Source organism: Melospiza melodia, chromosome 2 (genome assembly GCF_035770615.1).
Source record: "Melospiza melodia melodia isolate bMelMel2 chromosome 2, bMelMel2.pri, whole genome shotgun sequence".
NCBI lineage: Eukaryota > Metazoa > Chordata > Aves > Passeriformes > Passerellidae > Melospiza > Melospiza melodia.
Window position 1 is genome coordinate 143,815,672 of NC_086195.1, and position 13,061 is coordinate 143,828,732.

Consider the following 13,061-nt stretch of genomic DNA (forward strand, 5'->3'; position numbering starts at 1 on the left):
GAGAAACACCACCCTCAGACATGCAGGCATTTCCAAAGAAAACTGCTCCCAAGAGCACAAAACCCTGGTTCCCTCTGAGTGCCAGCTCAGGGCTCACTGCAGCTTGTTCTGGACCTCTCCTTTCCCATTCCTATCAAATTTAATCACTAACATCCATTGGGAACAGCCAGTCTGCAGCCCAAACATGCAGTGGAAATGGAATTTTAGAAGCTGCTGTTCCTAAAACACTTCAGTTGAACTGAACTTTACTAATCCAAACTCAAAGAGAAATTGCAGCTAGCTGGGGCAGAATATTCTGTTTATTGTGCTCACAGAGCACACACAGCACAACTCACTGTGCGTTGGTATTAAGAAAGCAACAAAAACCCCACAGAAATAACATTTTTCATTCCAATATGAAACATAAGAAAGATAATAAATAAATAATTAACTACCTATGGGAGAATGAGATTTCGTTGTATTTTTATGGCTGTTTTTAGTACATTTAGTACTAATGTACTAAATGTACTAATGTACATTTAGTACATTATGGCTGTTTTTAGTACATTTCTGAAGAATTAATTACTGGATACCTAAAATGGGACTCTTACCTCAAAATCAAAACTGTAGAAAAGCTGGAAAAAGCCTGGTACCTTCCTGAGGTCCAAATACTGGTGTGACAGCAGGAATCTGTTCACCTTTATGTACATGTGGTCCTCTGTGAAGGGAAAAGCTGGTTAATAAAGCTGCATTGGAGGAGCACAAGGCTCCCAATGCACAACAAGGGACCATAATCTGTGGAAGCTGCAGCGAGTGTGCAGAGCTCCAGGCTGGAGAACGGCCCAGAACTGCACAGGGCCTTTGCTCTGAGCTCCCTTGGTGCTGCCCAGCCTCCCCTTCCCTCCCCAGAACTACAGGTCAGTCAGGAGGGCACAGAGCAGCTGAGGAGATCAGCACTCCCCACGCCCTGCTGCTCACCCAGCAAGTCCCAGTACCTGGCCTCAGGATCTGCTGTGCCACACGGGCGATGTAGAGGCTCAGGGAGAAGGTGAGCCTGAGGTTGGGCTGCCTGATTCCGTTCTGCACGGCGTCCAAGAGATACAGCAACTGCAAGAGCCCAGGGAGAGAGGCTGAGGCACAGCCCCAGTGAACACAACAGGAGAACAAGGCACCAACCAGCTTCAGGGACACTGCATGGGCCATACAGTGAAATATCAATTCCATCAGGATTGCTATTCCTGCATACAAAACTCCCAAGAATTCCTACAATGTGTTTTCCCCTTTCTCTGTTCATGGTTATAGTAGGAGGAAACCCAAAGCAGTAGAGGAGAAACAATGGAAGAGAGGATGGAAAGCTTCTTTAGCTGTCTCACACATGCATGTGGGGGGATGAGCAAGGCAGCATCTCTCCCACACACATGTCCATGATGTACCAGGTGTCCTCGGGCACCCTGGCACTGCTCACTTGGCTCTGCTCCCCAAAGCAAGCCCAGAGCCCAGCCTGGCACTGCTCACCTGGCTCTGCTCCCCAGAGCCAGCCCAGCCTGGCACTGCTCACCTGGCTCTGCTCCCCAGAGCCAGCCCAGCCTGGCACTGCTCACCTGGCTCTGCTCCCCAGAGCCAGCCCAGAGCCCAGCCTGGCACTGCTCACCTGGCTCTGCTCCCCAGAGCCAGCCCAGCCTGGCACTGCTCACCTGGCTCTGCTCCCCAGAGCCAGCCCAGAGCCCAGCCTGGCACTGCTCACCTGGCTCTGCTCCCCAGAGCCAGCCCAGAGCCCAGCCTGGCACTGCTCACCTGGCTCTGCTCCCCAAAGGGAGCCCAGCCTGGCACTGCTCACCTGGCTCTGCTCCCCAGAGCCAGCCCAGAGCCCAGCCTGGCACTGCTCACCTGGCTCTGCTCCCCAGAGCCAGCCCAGAGCCCAGCCTGGCACTGCTCACCTGGCTCTGCTCCCCAGAGCCAGCCCAGCCTGGCACTGCTCACCTGGCTCTGCTCCCCAGAGCCAGCCCAGAGCCCAGCCTGGCACGGCTCACCTGGCTCTGCTCCCCAGAGCCAGCCCAGAGCCCAGCCTGGCACTGCTCACCTGGCTCTGCTCCCCAAAGCCCAGCCTGGCACTGCTCACCTGGCTCTGCTCCCCAGAGCCAGCCCAGAGCCCAGCCTGGCACTGCTCACCTGGCTCTGCTCCCCAGAGCCAGCCCAGAGCCCAGCCTGGCACTGCTCACCTGGCTCTGCTCCCCAAAGCCCAGCCTGGCACTGCTCACCTGGCTCTGCTCCCCAGAGCCAGCCCAGAGCCCAGCCTGGCACTGCTCACCTGGCTCTGCTCCCCAGAGCCAGCCCAGAGCCCAGCCTGGCACGGCTCACCTGGCTCTGCTCCCCAAAGCCCAGCCTGGCACTGCTCACCTGGCTCTGCTCCCGACAGCGAGCCCCGTCCAGGTGGCAGCGGAAAGAGGCCAGCACAAAATACGCCGCCGCTCTCATGCTGGGGTCGTAGCTGCTCAGGGCAGCCACGGTGAGACCCAGGGCATTGACTTCCACAAACTTGTGACAGGCCACCACGCACTCTGAGGGGATGGGAGAGAAGCAGAGAGCAGCCTGTGTTAGCACTGACAGTCCAGGGTGTGTCACAGCACTCGATCCCCTCACACCCCTGGCCATGAGCACCCATTCCTGGCTCTACCCCACAAACTGTGACCTCAGGCCACGGAGGCTCCTCCAGCTGACAGAGGGCTCCAGCAATTCCCTCTCAGCAGGAATTATCTACCTGAGCTGAAATGCACGGGGCTGCTCCCATTTATTGAGACAGGGATGATCCTGCCCACCAGGCCATGCAAAGTTGGGGTAAATTCTGTACACACATCTTAGCGTCTCACTGTGTCAGGGAAGCTGAGTACAAAGAACAACCAGAGGGAAAATTCATCTCTCCAGAACATTACAGGGTGCCTGAGAGACCCTGTGCAGGCACAAGTGACTCTGGTGGTCAGGCCTGCCCTGAGCCCTTCCAGGTAAAACAAAATCCAGCAATGAGCAGAGATCAGCCCCAGAGCAAGCAGGAAGCACACCCTTCAATGCAGCATGCAGCCTTCACAGCATTTTGCCATCAGGATCTGGGGTTTCTCCTCTAAGGGCTCCTGCTCTGTGTGCTTTGGATGTGTTTGCTGCCATCTGCACTCACTGATGGCAGGAAATGACTGGGTGTGAACCTCCCACCTCACCTCCAGGAATGGAGTTCCATGGCACCTCAGGGGTGTTTTACAGCTACAAATGTACAAGTTTAGCAATAATATTAATGGATTTTCTTGTCATTCACACTGAAGGTCAGGAGGAAGTTTCTAAAACAAATATTCCTATTTAAGAAGGAAGGGGCTGCAATCTTACTGCCAAGTACCCACATTTGGCCAACTGATTTTCTCCCCTATCACTGCCCACAGGCTAGTGTGTATGCAAATATGTGTGTGTATATGTATATGTACACGTGTGTATGTGTGCATGTATGTATTTATATATAAAACCACATTTAAATAGTCACAGATTATTTCTGTCCCTGTACCAGCACCTGGGCTATTTCTCTCATCTTTTCCTCTACTACTAGAACTACTAAAACCCAATTTCATGCCTGGCAGTTCCTTACTGCCAGCTCAAGCAGGGTCTCCAGTTCCCCCCAGCCCTGCCATTTGTCCCAGGGCCAGCACTGTGCTCTCTCTCCTTCAGGCTGCAGCCCTGGGGAGCTGCTGCTGTGCACCCACCATTCCCACAGGGGCAGAGGGCCACAGGATGAAACTCAAGGTTCTCACTCCAGCAGGCCACAGGAAGATTTATTTGGAAAACTTGCCTTCACTGAAAACATGCAGTGGTAATATTTTCCATCCTGCTGCCCTTGGACAATATGTTCAAAAACTGATATAAAATAACAAGCTCTTATTAGAAAAGCACCCCAATTTAATTCTGTCTGACACAGAGCTTATTTAAAGGACCTTGAGAACCAGGATGGAAAAGCTTTCCATAAGATGCTTATCAGAGCTAAAGATAGACAGAACTTGCTATCTGCCCAGCCCTAGATTTGCTTTTCCTCAGCAAGCACTGAGCACTGTGCAACAAGTCCATGTTTATGCATTCTGATGGCACTGTGTAGCCAGCACAAAGAGCAAACAAATAAAGAACTGGGAGTTCCAAGAGCAGCTGACGTGGTTTACAGGCACCATGGGACTGGGACTCATCAATCACTTGGGCCCTTTCAAAATGCCCCTCTCAGGACACAGACTCTGACTCTCTCTGTGTGGAGAAGCTCAGAGGGCTATTTTCTCCTCTCCACATGCAGAGCTGAGTCATGTCAGACAGAACCCTGCTGACAGTCCAGAGCACCAGCCCACTTGTGAAACACACTGGCCCCATGCCCATCTGTCTGGTGGAAAAGGAGCTGGCTGAAGTTTCCCTGTTCTGTACATGCCAGATCTCCAGCCAGTCCAGCCACAGCCCTCACAGCAGTTTGTTTCCTCCCTCCAAAGTCAGGCACACGTTCCTGGCAGTGTTAGCTCTTGGATCAGGGATAACAGCGCTCCAGGTGCAGCTCTGCAGCAGAGCAACCTGACACTAAACACCAAACAGAAACACTAAATACCAAAGAGAAACATTAAATACCAAAGAGAAACACACACTGTACCTGGCCTGGTCAGTTCACTGAAGAGCTGAAGCAGAAAACAAGGATCATAGAAGTCTTCAAGGCTCTTCAGTGTTTCATCTTTATATAGTGACCCTTGTATCCCCTGAAACCAAATCCGAACCAGCATTTGTAAGGAACAACATCAATTTCAAGCTTGGTTTTAAACTTCCACAACCACCTCATCCCACTATAAACCCCTTGATACTGCACCTTGTAAAATACAATGCACCACAGGGTGAGACACGCTCGTGTTCAAAGCTGGATTTCACTGTGAGAGCACACCCACAACTATTTCCCTTGAGCAGCACCAACAGCAATCCAGCAAACTGTAAGGAAGGCTGGAGAGCCAGTGGGTCCTTGGGCTGTGCAATCCTGGTCTCACATACATGACAACCTCTGCAATGCACTATCACCCTGCTGACAGGATGGGGCCTGTATCCTGCAATTACTCTGAAAAGTGCTGCTGAAGAACTAATCCCTTCTAGGAACTGAAATGACTGTCCTGAAGGGAACAAACTGCCATGGATTACAGGGGTGCCAGCCACGAATGCCACAGATTACTCTCCTGAAGGGAACAAACTGCCATGGATTACAGGGGTGCCAGCCATGAACGGCTCAAGAGTGTTCCTGCCTCTCCAAGAAGGGAACCATGGACAGGCTGATCCCAGAGCACCTGTGATGGCAGCAGCCGGCGGTGCTGAGGGAACGACAGGATCGTCCTCATCATCTTCTCCCGATCCAGCAGACACAGAATCTCCTCCATGCTGGGCTGCTGCCACAGGGACTTCCCCAGACTCTTGCACGTCTTGTGATGCTCCACAGCGGCTGGACCCCACAGCAGGATCCTTAAACATTGTTAAAGGCAAACACATTAGGCAGGAGAACCGAAATTTTGTATTCACTTGTGGTTAGTACCCTGTGGCACTTGAAACTGTAACTTGTTTCCCTGGCAACACCTTTTCCATCCATCCCAAAGCTTGCAAATTAAGTATGAGTCTCACCCTGCCCTCCCCTGTCCATCCAAGTCAGATGTACCCACTCAGAGGCACCTGTGGATTCAGGCTGTAAGTGCAGGTAAGAGTGACAGCGGCTGCATGAAGGGACAGCAATCCAGAGCTGTCTCAGCCAGTGCTCTGCACTGCTGGAGCCATTTCTGCTCCTGCCTCAAGACAGCAAAGTGCATGTGAGGGAGGCAGGCCAAACCACAATTGTTAGGAACAGGCCTTCCTGTGGACTGCCTGGGCACAGGAAAGGGAAAAGTCCACTAGAGACATATGTTGCAGACTTATGTTTCTCCCACCTGTGAGAAGACCCCTATAGTGAGCCCCAATTATGGAAAGACTGACTCCAGAATTGAGACATTCCCTCATCTAACCCACAGACACACAGAGTCTGGGCAACAGAAGAGAATTACATTAAAAATAGGAAATGTGTAGTAAAAGCGTTTCCAAAAGCACCATTCATCTTTAGGTTGCACCTTGTTCACTGTCTCCTTCATTTAAAAATGAGACCCTGGAAAATGCCAGTTGTGAGATTCCCTGTATGCAGTTTGCCCAGTAAAGCAAGGTGTTCAGCTCACCTGGAGTTGATAAGGCTTTGATTATTCTTCTCATACAGCTGGAGCAGCAGCAGTATCTTCTGATCTGAAACCCAAGATGGAACCCAGAGTTAGTGGCCTGTGGACACAAGGACCAGCTGCAGAAGGAGGTGCCCTGGCAGTGACACTCACCTGTGGTGCTCAGCGTGGCCCCGTAGGCTCCCAGCAGCACAGGGAGGTGGCTGCTGTCACACAGAGAGGGGCTGAGCTGCACAGCTGTCAGCAGGATGTCCACCAGAGCCTCTGCAATGAGCACAGCCTGAGCCTGCAGCTCCCAGCCCCAGAGAGCACAAATAACACCCCAGCACCCCTCCAGATGGGTGCACACAGAGCACAAATAACACCCCAGCACCCCTCCAGATGGGTGCACACAGAGCACAAATAACACCCCAACACCCCTCCAGATGGGTGCACACAGAGCACATACAACACCCCAGCACCCACTCCAGATGGATGCACACACAGCACTGGGCATTCCACATCAACATCTCTCTCTAGGATACCACAGCCCATTCCCCAACACACTCAAGGGGGATTTTGATGCATTTAACTCAAGGGAACACCTTTAAACGGTATTCCCAGAATGAACACAGAAGTCACTGGGCCAGGTGAGGTCCCCAGTGTGAGCCACAGGAACTCTGTCCCCTGGGGTACACAAATGCTCCACCTTTGCTCAGTAACTAACTGAGAAGCACAAAGTGCCAGTGACTGGGTTCCTCAAGAACAAACAGGCTGTCTGCAGCACACTCCAGACTCAGCAGCTGGCCTCACAGAATCCATCCTGATTCTACAGAAATACACTCCACAGGTAACACACATACACACAGTAAGCAGCAAAATCTATTCCTTATTTTCACTAATTGGTCACCTCACAAGAGTTTTTCTCTCTTTTCAGGTGCTTTAAAACTTTAAAGCTTATTTACATGTTGCTCATCAATAAACAAAAATTGTTATCAATACACTGCCCTGAGAATTTCCCCCCTTTTTCTTACACAGCTCCTTCAATCACTGAATCTCAAACCTCTGCACAGTGGGGAAAAGCTGAGGTCTGTGTGGATTAAAGGTGGCTCAAATCCAGGCAGGATTTTAGTGAAGAAGAAACAAAGCCAGTCCTACACATGAACTACATCCAATTTGTATTCCTCTGGAGGGATATTCCTCATGAAAGGTTGCAATATGAAATACACATAATTTAAATTGCCATTTTTGATAAAACTTGCAAAATCAACTTTAAATCTCCTGTGTCACCCTATTTTAGAACAGGTTTAAACATCACAGGACCTATGTGCACTTCAGGCATCTTACACTAATGGCCTCACAGAAACCAAAACAATCACTCTGAGACTTTGACTGGGTTAAAAATACCAGAAAAACAAACAGACAAACAAAGAAACACCCAAATCCACCTTTCCAGTAGTTTTAAAAACTGAAGTGTTTAAAACCAGCATAAAATGAATGCAACATTTGGATGCAAGCAGAGGCACAATTTAAATGCCAATATTCTGGAACTGTTAATAACTGCAGTATTTACATGAGCGGGTGTGTTACTGGATGGAGAGAATATACTGCAAGAAAGACAAGATTAACTGTGTTCAGTGTGGGAAGGAGATGATTAAAATACCTCTGGTCTGGGTGTTGGTGCCATCCTCCTCTCTGTGCCTCAGGATGGCAGACAGAAACAGAGAGTGCTGTGTGACCATCATGTGCAGCTTGGAGAGCCTGAGCAAGCTCTGGCTGAGTGGGGATTCCTCCTTGTACAGTAACTGGATGGCAGCGTTCAGGACCCTCAGGAATGTCCCATCCCTGTACCGGTACCTTGGGAGAGGGAGCACAGAGGGGTCAGGCCACAACCAACCCAAGGAAACCTGCTCAAAATTCAGAGTTGTTTAAGCAATGAGAACTGGGCAAAGAAAATGGACTTAGTAACACCAAACCAAATTAAAATGGAAACACTCACTTGAGTCCTGTCTTCACAAGGCTGCACCAGTCATCTGGGTCCACTTCTCCAACCACACCCTGTGTGCAGCAGCAAAGAGAGGGGCTGGTTTACATTGCTGGTTTACATTTGGCACAGGGAGCCTCTGCAGCAGTTTCAGTTCAAGGGACACACTGAGAACATGCAGGCCAAACACTTGTGGGGCGATCAGAACTCAAACCCAGGGACAGCACAGAGGGAGTGACCAAGCACTGTTCTTCAGGATCAAAGTCTGGATTTCTATTTACGATCAACCAGATTTCTGCCCCAGACTTCAGATGGCATGGCAGGTGGGTCTTGGCAGAAGTATCTTTATCATCCTTTTTAATTAAAAAAAAATAAAATTCACTGATAACCTTTGATTTCTTACTCCTAAATACCTCAAACTCCTGTCTTCAAAGGGGATTCTTACCAGAAAGCCATCATCAAGAACATAAAACTCCTTCATATAAAGGGTTATCAGGACTCCGCAAAAGCTATTAAAAGCCCATGGAAACCAGGATCCATAAAAGAGGAAATCAAGCCCAATCTGTATTTACAAAACCTACAACTGCCCAATCACACACATGCCTACAGTCCCCCTGTGACAAAGCAGGTAAGGAGTCTGACCAGTAATTCCTCCAGTCTCAGCAGCATGGACCTCTCCACTTCTGGCTTGCTCTCATCTTTACTGCTGCTGTAGATGGCCACCAACCCCTTCATGCAGACCGACAAGAGCTGTCTCCTCCAGGAATGCAGCTCCTCCGAGTCTTTAAGCACTGTGGAAATGGCATCTGCCACGGCCCAGCTGCACAGAGACAGTTGGGGATTTTTTATTAACATTTTAACTTGGTTCTGTATATGTTAAATATGTTTTGCTGGATTCTCTGAGGAGAGGATGCTGTTACAGCTCCCATTCCTATCCCAGTGCTTCCCAGGACAGACTGAGCCCTGAGGGAGGCACACACACTCTCTGCTCACCTCTCCTCACTCCCTGCTCTCTCCAGAGCAGCAGGAAGGCACTCCATCAGGCTGTGCAGCCCTTTGCTTTCCACAGGTGGCAACAGCTTTGCAAGGATCTGCAGTTTCAGAGAGGCCTCGTGTGACGCTCCGCTGTCCTGGATCCCGGCACAGAGCTCCTTCCACAGGACTTTCCTCAGGACAGGGGTGACAGCTGAGATAACTGTTGGGAGAGCAGAGGGCACAGGTTCCACCGCCTGCAGGTGTTAAACACAACACACTCACCCCAAATCACTTTCTAATCCACACCCAGACTGCTCTGTTTCTAGGGAATGCTGCTACAGCAGCTGCTGATCTGTAACAGAGATGTGCTACAGCAGAGCTTCACTTCTTCACCCATCCTCTGCTTCCCAGGCTGCTGACAAGCTCTTAGCACTGCCTGACCTTGTAGGTAGAGCTACAGCCCCATTTAGCCTGTTTCCTTTGCTATTGACATTTCTGGGCAATAAGAGAAATGAAATTAAAGTGATCCTGTTCTACCCAGCTGAATCCTGACTCATTGTTTTGCTGGTAGGGATTTAACACTCATGTCCATGGATGTAATGCTGCTGTGGGTTTGGAAAGTTCTGGACTGCCAGCTTGGGAAGGCATGACTGTAGCCAGCCCACAGCTGGAGATTTGTTTCAGAAGAAATTTTTGGACTCTGTCAAAGTGAAAGCTCAGGTTCTGCAAAAACCATCTGGCTGTGGCATTGCACACTGCAGACACTCTTCTATCCGAACAAAAGGTTTTACCTCCTGTACCAAGCCAGGAGAAGCACAATGACAGATTTGCACATGCACTGAGCATTAAATAAGGGCTTCAAAAGAGAAATCTGGGCAGCAGTGACTGTAAGAGCCCTTGGCTGCAGTCTAAGAGCCAGCCCTCAGAACACCTCTTCACCTTCAGTGCTGCAGAGGTACTTCCAAGATAGCCCTGGGAGGTCACACATCCAAGTTTTATCACCTTTATCGGCTGTGTAAAGATTCCAAGACCTTATAAGGCCAGCAGGAGCTAAGCAGGGAGTTTGGCCCCTGAATCCCCAGCAGGGCTCAGCAGTGCCCTTACCTGCGCAAGGTCGGCTGAAGCTGTGCTGGTCTCTGCACTGCAGATACACATTAATGAGGGGCAGGAAGCTCTCCATGTGCTTCCTGAGGAACTTCCCAGTGCCACTGCCCAGACACCAGAGCTCAAACTGCAGCAGGTGAGTCCTGCAGTGCTGGATCAGCACGGCCACGATGGCCAGGGAGGTGTGTGAGCACTGGGCCAGGCAGTGAGCCTGGACCTCGACACCAACAGCCAGGGCAAGGACTGGCTCACTCTGGAGAGCCTGGAGGAAAACCTCCTCCAAATCTCTGCTGGCTGATGCTGACATCAATATCCCCAAAGCCTTAATGTGCCCTGTGGAGAGCAGAAACTCTCCTTGCTGGGGGTGCCTTTGGTAGCTGTCTGTAAGGAGCTTCACCAAAACCTGTCCATAGAAGTTTAACTGCTGCCACTTCTTAGGGGATTTGTCAGATTTCTGCACAGTCAAGCTCATCTCAGGAAGCTGCAGCATGGTTAGTGTGATCTCCTTCAGCTGGGCTGCAGCCATGTACGTGTGCAGCTCCTCCAGAGCCTGCAGCTGCTGAGACCTCCTGGCACAGGCCTGGCTTCTGCCCTTGCCCACAGCCTGCAGCTCTGCCAGGACGCTTTTTGTGACGGCCTCGAAATACTTGGACAAGACGTGTCTGTGATCTGTTGTGAGGCCCTGCACGATGGGGGCAGCTGTTTTCAGCAGCTGGAGCACCCCAGAACTGAGGTGAGCTGACAGGAGCTTCACAGTGACGGGGTTCAAGCCGGGCTGAGGAACAGAGCGCAGCTCCACGGCCAGGAACCAGCTCTCCAGGGTAGGGTGTCTGAAAATCAGGGTGAGCAAATCCTCCAGGGTCTGTAACAAACACAGGTAACTGCATCAATGAGTGGATAGTGCAGGGGAAAAAAAACCTCATTCATCTGCCTGTTTTCCACAACTTGGAAATCTTACAATTATAAATATTACAATATTACAATTACTGAACATGAAATTGTCTACTAGCTGGCCAGAGGATAAAAAATATTACTGAATTGCAAGCACATAAACACCATTCTCCCAACATTTATGCTGTTATACTGAGCATTCTAAACGTGCCTAAGCTCATCTCCAGAGGAAAACTGAATATTCTAGGGTTCATCAATGCATTCTAATCTCCACAAAATAATCGTCTACTAGCTGGCCATATTCAGGAAATACTGGATAAATATTTATCCAGTATTTATCCAATATTCAGGAAAACTGAATATTCTAGGTTCATCAATGCATTCTAATCTCCACAAATTCCCAGAACAGATGAAAGAAGGGCAAAACTCACTCCTCAAGTACATAATTTTCACACTGGGCTGGGGGAATACATTTTTTTCTGCACATGTGATCTCTTTCAGGACCTCTCCTGACTGCTCCAGCTCAGGGGTCAAATTGTGGGTGATGCAGCTGGGTCACATCTCCAGACAGCAGTTTTGCAGCTGCTGGACCACATGCTCTATGTTCCTACATTCTCTTCCAAGACCTTAACATCACCTCTCTGTGTAGCAAAACTGCTCCCTAGAGAATCAATCAAATCAAAGTTTACTAGCAAGTGCCTCTGCATCAAGGATTTGGTACCTGGTCATTTGAGGACCCTTCAGCCATCAGAGACTCCTCATCCATGAAGAGATCTGACTCAGCCTGGTGCTCCTCCTGCTTCTGCTGCTGCTCCAGCTTTACCTGACTGCCCCGGCACAACAAGAGGCTCAGAATGTCCACAAAGAGGTCAATGAGCTGAGGACCCAAGGTTTTACCAACCTATGGAGATAAAGACATCTTGGGAGTGAAGAAAAGAGGAGAATGGGAGCAGGAGGGTCATTATCCAACAGGAACAGGGGTTAACTAAGAACTACTTAGATTATAACCTCTTCTTGAGGAAGGAACCACTTCCCTATGTAGAAACCTGATTCTTAGCGAAGTCAGGGGTTGCCAAATAAATATTGATAGATTTTCATTTATACTGTGGCATTTGGAGTTACACAGGCCAGTGAATTTTACTGTCTACAAAGGCTTCTCAGGGAGATCCAAGAGCTGGATTAAATTCTTGAGTTTATTTGCACTCACACCCATCAGTAAGGTAACCCATGCAAAGTAAATCCAACACTCTTCAATAATCAGAAATACTGACATTTGTTTACAAATCAAATGCAGTTTTGTATGTGTAGTTGCAGTTTAGGTGCTGTAGGTGCAGTTCTGCACGGCGCTGTGTAGCCCCAGAGCCAAGCAGAGGAAAAAGAGCTACAGACCTGGAACCTAAATTTTAACAGCCAAGCCATTTGTACCTTCTACCTTAAAATCACCCAACCATAACCACAGTATTATGACAGCACTGCTCTTACACTGCTGAAGTTTTCCACGGTGGATTTCAGGTACAGCAGCATGTGCTTTGCTTCCAACAAGAGCTGCTCAGGGGGCAGCCTGGAAGCCAAGTCTCTCAGTTTGGTCTGCACACCATCTTCCAGTAAGGCATTGCTTCCTCTCTCATAGGCACTCTTCAGCAAAGTGGGAAATACACAATCCAGTGCCACAGCGGGTTCTTCACTTACCCCCTTGTGGTTTTTAAACTGTTCCAAGTGAAAAACAGCATAAGAGAACAGCAGTGATGAGTATGAAACAAGAATCTCTTCTCTTTGAGATGAGCTCTGAGCTGAACTGGGGCTGAAGCTCCAGGATCACAAGTGTGCAGTGCTGCTAGAGCAGAACTGTCCAGCAGTGTCCCCAGGGGAATCTGATGTACTGTTCACTGCTGAACTGAGAAACACTCCCCAAACCCAGC

The 13,061-nt window shown here is 49.6% G+C and overlaps 1 protein-coding gene across 1 annotated transcript in view; it reads right to left on the reverse strand.

Annotated features, from left to right (window-relative positions):
* The window catches only part of URB1 (URB1 ribosome biogenesis homolog), a 38,930-nt gene that overhangs the window by 5,872 nt on the left and 19,997 nt on the right, over window positions 1–13,061 (reverse strand). Inside the window, exons 20-33 of the mRNA XM_063150280.1 lie at window positions 12,625–12,849; window positions 11,864–12,043; window positions 10,252–11,113; window positions 9,166–9,367; window positions 8,815–8,992; window positions 8,188–8,246; window positions 7,852–8,045; window positions 6,363–6,473; window positions 6,213–6,276; window positions 5,307–5,478; window positions 4,634–4,736; window positions 2,377–2,537; window positions 975–1,086; window positions 591–697 (exon numbers count right to left, since the gene is read on the reverse strand). Of these exons, the coding sequence (XP_063006350.1) occupies window positions 591–697; window positions 975–1,086; window positions 2,377–2,537; window positions 4,634–4,736; window positions 5,307–5,478; window positions 6,213–6,276; window positions 6,363–6,473; window positions 7,852–8,045; window positions 8,188–8,246; window positions 8,815–8,992; window positions 9,166–9,367; window positions 10,252–11,113; window positions 11,864–12,043; window positions 12,625–12,849 (2,730 nt within the window). The remainder of the gene's footprint in view (window positions 1–590; window positions 698–974; window positions 1,087–2,376; window positions 2,538–4,633; window positions 4,737–5,306; window positions 5,479–6,212; window positions 6,277–6,362; window positions 6,474–7,851; window positions 8,046–8,187; window positions 8,247–8,814; window positions 8,993–9,165; window positions 9,368–10,251; window positions 11,114–11,863; window positions 12,044–12,624; window positions 12,850–13,061) is intronic.